Source organism: Myotis davidii, unplaced genomic scaffold, assembly GCF_000327345.1.
Source record: "Myotis davidii unplaced genomic scaffold, ASM32734v1 scaffold726, whole genome shotgun sequence".
Taxonomy (NCBI): Eukaryota; Metazoa; Chordata; class Mammalia; order Chiroptera; family Vespertilionidae; genus Myotis; species Myotis davidii.
In genome coordinates, this window is record NW_006297808.1 from 2,711,175 (window position 1) to 2,717,637 (window position 6,463).

The 6,463-nt window shown below is 54.3% G+C and overlaps 1 protein-coding gene and 1 pseudogene across 1 annotated transcript in view; both read left to right on the forward strand.

Annotated features, from left to right (window-relative positions):
* Positions 1-802, forward strand: part of PLOD3 (procollagen-lysine, 2-oxoglutarate 5-dioxygenase 3) — a gene marked incomplete at its 5' end in the record, with an annotated part of 7,161 nt that extends 6,359 nt beyond the window's left edge. Inside the window, one exon of the mRNA XM_006773431.1 lies at positions 360-802. Coding sequence (XP_006773494.1) covers positions 360-515 — 156 coding nt within the window. The remainder of the gene's footprint in view (positions 1-359) is intronic.
* A 3,634-nt stretch (positions 803-4,436) lies between these two features.
* On the forward strand, positions 4,437-6,457 carry LOC102755505 (annotated as a pseudogene).
* The last annotated feature ends 6 nt before the right edge of the window (positions 6,458-6,463 follow it).

Genomic DNA, 6,463 nt, shown 5'->3' on the forward strand with positions numbered 1-6,463 from the left:
TATGAGGTGACCCCTAGTGTCTTCCCACTTCAGGGCACCACCAGGGTGTCTCCACACACACACACACACACACACACACACACACACACACCCCTACTAGAACCTTGTGTCCTCTCTCTTACTCCCCTGCACACAGCCTGCCCCCTGCACATTTCCCAGTTATTTTGCTGCTATCCTCTCCTGGGTCACTTCCAGGCTGGCTCCTGCCCGCTTCCTCCTGTGTCTCCCCATCTGCTGACGCCCCCAATTCCCTAAAAGCCCCCTCCCTTATAGCTTTAGTCTGCCTCTTGTATCTGTCCTTGTATCTGTCTGCCCCCAGCACCATGTCTACTCACTCTCCCCTTCTGTCCCCTTCCCAGGGAGGTGGCTGCCGCTTCTTACGCTACGACTGTGTGATCTCAGCCCCACGGAAGGGCTGGGGGCTTCTGCACCCTGGCCGTCTCACCCACTACCACGAGGGGCTGCCTACCACGAAGGGCACTCGCTACATCATGGTGTCCTTTGTCGACCCCTGACACTCAACCACTCTGCCAAACCTCTCCTGCCGTTGTGCCTTCTTATGCCCCATTCCTGGGAGAGGGTCTCTCTGGCTCTTCATCTACTGAGTGTATGTTCGGTGTGTCTGGGACTGGATGTCTCACCTCGCTTCCCAACCCCCAACACACAGCCCTCTCAAGAAGCTCCTGGAGCCCCCTTGTCCCTCCCTTCAGCCCCCAAGAGTTCATGGGAGAGAGCTTCTGGGGTTCCCCATGTGATAACTTATTGTTTCTTAGCCTCACTCCCAATAAAGGAGGATTTGTAACTTTCGAGTCCATTTATTATCTTCCATCTACCTATTGACCTTGCACCCCTCCTGCCACCCAGAGTAGAGAGAGACCAGAGTTACTCCAAAGAAAGAGAACAGAGAAGAGGAAAAGGCAGAAGCAGCATGTGTGGGAACCTGGGAGCTTCCCTGGATCCCAGTTCTCACTGCCCTTCATTGCCTGAGCTTGGGAAGTGCCTTAGAAGGGCCAAACCAAAAGGACTTCACTGTCAGGTTCTGTTGAAAGCCACCCCCGCCGCACTGTCCCGCATTCCTCCCTGATAGCATCTGTCATCACTTGATGGCATCTTTACAGGAAAGGCGGTGGCATATCCCTGAGCTGGGCACCAGGGACGGTGGTCAGAGAAGGAAGGCTCCCTGGGGCATGTGTTCTATGAGGGAAGGCAGGCAGGGGCCCTACTGCTGCTGCTGGGACCTAAGCTTTTAGTTGGGGGGTATCAGGAAAGGAAAAGCCCTGGTGGTCATTCCGAGGAAAGCCTCCTGGAAGAGGAATAGGAAGCAGCCTTGGAAAAGAGACCTCCTGAGAGCAGGTCTTGCTTCCAGCCTCGGGGCCATCAGGCCCTGGCCAAGACCCCTTCACCCAGGGACCCTGAGGCCAGCCAGCCACGCCCCTTCAGCTGGGTCTTTCCCAGCCTTGCATCAGCCTATCTTCCCTGAATTTATCTTCAATTGTTCGCTTGCAGAAGAAGCCTTTTATTTATTTTTTATTTTTTTTATTGATTTTTTACAGAGAGGAAAGGAGAGGGATAGAGAGTTAGAAATATCGATGAGAGAGAAACATTGATCAGCTGCCTCCTGCACATCTCCTCCTGGGGATGTGCCTGCAACCCAGGTACATGCCCTTGACCGGAATCGAACCTTCAGTCCGCAGGCTGACGCTGTATCCACCGAGCCAAAATGGTTTTGGCTAGAACAGTGCCTGACTGATAGTAGGTGCTCAATAAATTTCACCTATAAAATTATTCATTTGATGAATATTTTATTGAGCACTTATCACATGGTAGGCATTGTTCTAAAACAGCAGTTCAGGAATAGAACACTTAGAATGAGTTATATATTATGGAAATCTAATACTGATAAATTCTACTAAAACAATTCTTGCCATAATCAGTGAGATAACAGCTAAGACCACAGTCTATAGGATCACTTGCTTTACCAAGGTACATGTCCTTGACCAGAATCGAACCTGGGACCCTTCAGTCCGTAGGCCGACGCTCTATCCACTGAGCCAAACCGGTTTTGGCGCAGAAGAAGCCTTTTAAAAACCAAACAGGCCTGTTCACCTGTCCCAGGAAATTTCCTGCCTCCTACACCCCACTTGCTGTCCACTTTATTCCTGCCTGACTCCCGGGAAAACTTCCCTATGGGAACCTTCCTTCCTGGGGGGTGGGGCAGGTCACCTGAGTGGGTGGATCGCCTTACCACGAGGACTGAGCATTTCTCTGGCTAGATTTCTCACCCTGGTGGTGGAAGTATGCTGAGCAGGGACAGCAGAAACTGCCTCCTGGTAGGGTCCCTGGACAAGGAAGCCTGCGCCAGAATGGGACAGAAAGGGTGTGCCAACCTGGGCATTGGAAGCTGTCTCCTATAGTGGCCCATTCATTTACAAAGCATCTCCCAGGGCTGCAGTGATGAGGACATTACCTGCCTCTTGTTGCTTACAGTGTAGGGGAGACCTTAATCTGAAAATTACCATAATGGAGGGGAAATCTGTTATGCTAGAAAAGCATGTGACAGAGGCACTTGGTGGGATGGGTGTCAGACTTTCCTAAAGAAGTGACATTCCCTATGCCAGTGTATTCTGTCCTTAACAAGGCCGGACCTCCAGAGAAGCTATTTTACCAGAGCCTAACATATTGGAGTTTTATCAGACCTTATCAAACCTGGAGAAAGAGAAATGTACAGTCAGCCCCCTCTAGCCACCCTGCTGCATCTGGAGCAGACTGAGAAGTGTGGGAGACCGCCTATTGTCTTCACTAGCAGAGAGGTGTGGACAAGGAACCCGGGAAGCCTGGTGATCCTTGAAGCCCTTGCAAAGGTCAGGGCTGTGCACCCATTGTTAGTCCAGACAATGGTAGCTGAAGCAACTTCCCCATTTATTATTATGTAAATCCTTGCTGATGGGCCAGTCTGCCTGTTACTGGAAATTGCCTGCCTAAGGGCTATGGGTGTATCCCAAACCAATAAAGGGTTGGCACAGCCTGAGCACCAGTGAAAGTCCTTCTCCTTGAGTTGGACTTGTCCGCCTGGTCCCCCAATATTCCCAAATTATCTCTTGTCTTTTCTCTTTCATTTGTGTGCGGCTTCTCTTCCAGATCCTGAACCCTGAACCACACGGGATGCAGAGGGAAACATTTACCTCAGAGAAGCATGCATGGAGTTCACAGTTCAGGGATACAGGCTCACTAAAAGACAAGCCTTGGTCATAGGACTGTAGATGTTTCCCCTTCCCCACACCTTACCACAACACCACTAAAGGCCTACTTACTATATAGTTCCTTTTATCTAGTACTAGAGGCCCGATGCATGAAGATTCGTGCAAGAATAGGCCTTCCTTCCCCTGGCTGCCAGCACCGACCTCCCTCCAGCACCTGGGACCCAGGCCTTCACTCCAGGCCTGAGCCACCTCCCGCCTTTGCTCTGGGCCAGAGCCGCCGCCTCCATCTTTGTAATGTCAATTTGCATATTCCCTCCTTATTGGCTGTGGGTGCCACCATCTTTGTTGCGAAGTGACGGACAATTTGCATATCCTGTCTTTATTAGATAGGATATCATGCCTGGCTTTCAACAAAAAATTGCAAGATATACTAAAAAGCAAAAAGCATAGTTTGAAGAGACAGAACAAGCACCATAACCAGACTCAGATATAGTAGTGATGTTGGCATTAGCATACCTGGAATAAAAAAAATAAAAGAAGTGACCTTCCCTGACCTGGAGAAGGTGCCAGCTCCCACAGGCCTCTGGTCACAGGTTGGATAGGGTCATGGTGATAGTGAGGACTGGCCCCAACCCACTTGGAGGGGTGCCCACTGTTCAGTGGGCCCTCTCTTGAGGGGCTCTCCAATCATTAGCTTTTTCCACAAAGCCCTTCCCTCTGCAGCATCTCTGCACAGAGTCCTAGGCTGCCTAAAGGTTTTCAGGCTGTTCTCACTCATGTTGGGAGCCCTGCCATTCGTGGCACACACCACTCTGGCAACATCCCACCCCACCTCTGTTAGCTCTTCACAGAGGTGGAATCTCCTGACAAACACAAAGTCCAAACACCTTCCTCCCCCATCCACCACCCTCCCTCATTTCCATGAGCTCAAGTAGTGGTTAACCCAGCCGTGGGCAAACTATGGCCCGCGGGCCGGATCCGGCCCGTTCAACTGTTCTATCCGGCCCGTGGAGCTGAAAGAGCAGAGGGTTCTCTTGCTCTCCCCTCCGCTCCTTCACCAGAAGCAGTGTTAACATGTATTAGTTCACACGAACACTCCATCCATGCTTTTGTTCCGGCCCTCCGGTCCAGTTTAAGAACCCATTGTGGCCCTCGAGTCAGAAAGTTTGCCCACCTGGGTTAACCCTTCCTTGCCTGAGCTCATCAGAGCCTAGTGTGCAAGTCACCAAAAGAAATGAAAATGGGGTGGAACCGGGGTCAGGGCCAATGGGTTGGGCCAAAAGGGGGTATGCTTAAGAGCTCAGTGTGACCCCTGTGCGACTCCCCTCTACAGAATGCCAGCCTCTTCCAGCCTCTTCTGCCGGAGTCTCTAGGTGTTCGCTGTCCTACAATGGCTCTTCCTCTTCTTGGGGCTGTGTGAGTCCCTGAATCCCTGGACCTAACCTCCACACACACACCTGAGGCTCTGCTGCCCCTTGACCACAGCGGGGAGGTGGGGCAGGGATCTTCTGGGTCCTTCAAGGAGTGAGAAGGAATTAGTTGGGACAGGGAAGGGAGTGGGCAAGGGGGAGACCTGGAACTTAAGTGCCCAGGTTCTGAGACCCCTCCCTTCCCCATCCTCCAGCCCAGGTGTGCCTGGCTGTGCTGATCCTTGCACTCCTAAGCCGGGCCTGGATACTAGGGATCCTCTACCTGGTCTGGCTCTGTGGAGACAGGGACACCACAGACAGGAGGTCGCAGATCTGCCTGGGTCCGAAACTGGGCCATCTGGAGACATTTCCAGGACTACTTCCCCATCACGGTGAGGGCCCCCAGGACCCCCCTACTGGGTTGGGGACAGATACAAAATAGACCCTTGGAGTCATCTTCCCCAAACATCCAATCTCACCGCCAGGGCAGGTTGTGCACCCTCTGCCCCCCAGCTGGTTAAAACCGCGATCCCTCCCACAACTATCTCTTCAGCTTCCACCCTCATGGCGTCCTGGTCATCGGGGCCTTCAACAACTTCTGCACAGAGGCCACCGGCTTCTCCGGCCTCTTCCCTGGCCTCTGCCCGCACCTGCTCATGCTGCCCTGTTGGTTTCGCTTTCCTGTCTTCCGGGACTACAGCATGCTTAGTGGTGAGGAGTGGGGAACCTGAGCTCAGGAGCCAATTCCCTGCTGTCACCTCTTACCTGCCCTCCTCCCGCCTGGGGGCTCCTGGTCCCAGCTCTACTTTCCCAGTGCCCTCCTGTCCTGTCTCCTCTAGAGGACCAAGGCGCCAGGGCCACCCCCTCCCTAGCCTTTGCCTCCTCCCCAGGTTTGGTGTCCGCAGCCAAGGCCAGGCCGCCTATCTGTTGTCCCGGCCTGGGGGCGGCCAGGTGGCCGTCCTGGCCGTGGGAGGGCCCCTGGAGGCGCTGGAGGCAAAGCCCGGAGCGCTGAGCTTGCGGATCCGGAATCAGAAGGGATTTGTCAAGCTGGCGCTGGAGCACGGGTGAGGATGCTGGGGTGGTCGCAGGAGCACGCCGCTGCCGCTGCTCGGTGCACGGGGAGCGCGGCGCCAGGCCCGGAATCAGGCTGCCTCTCCCCCCCAGGGCCTCTCTGGTGCCTGTCTTCTCTTTTGGGGAGAACGAACTCTACCAGCAGTTCCCGAACCAAAAAAAAAAGAAAAAAGTTTTGTGGTTCATGGATTGGAAGACTCAATGTTCTTAAGATGGCAATTCTCCCCAAATTTATCTACAGGTACAATAAAAATTCAACTATTTTTTTGGTACGTGGAGCGGCTCACGCGGCTGTTCGAAGAGCATAAGGAGCGCTACGGGGTCCTGGCCGACCGGCACCTCGTCCTCACCTAGGCGCGCCGGCGCCTCCCATCCCTCCCGGCCCCCTATGACTGTGGATGGGGGTGAAATTAAAGGCGGGAACAGGCTGGCGGTGAGGAGCACCTAGGTGAGGTGCTCTCTGGCCGGGGTGACCTCCACCCACTCTCGACTCAGCCCTGCCCCACTCTCGCCTCCTCCCTGCTCGGCTCCACTCCCGATCAGACAGTCTCAGTTGGGCTTCTGGGCCGCCCAGCTGCCGGGGCCCAGCCCTCCGGCTCTCCAGCGTCATCTTAGTCTCCCACGGTAGTTGCCTCACCTCCCTCCCACAGCCTCTCGCTCCTCCCAGACCCGCCCTGCCAGCCAGCCCAGACTGACTGACTCAGGAAGCTCAAAGATCAATCCGAGAACAGCCTGGACACGTCCAACTCGAACCATCTCCCCGTCCACACCCCCCCCCCCCCC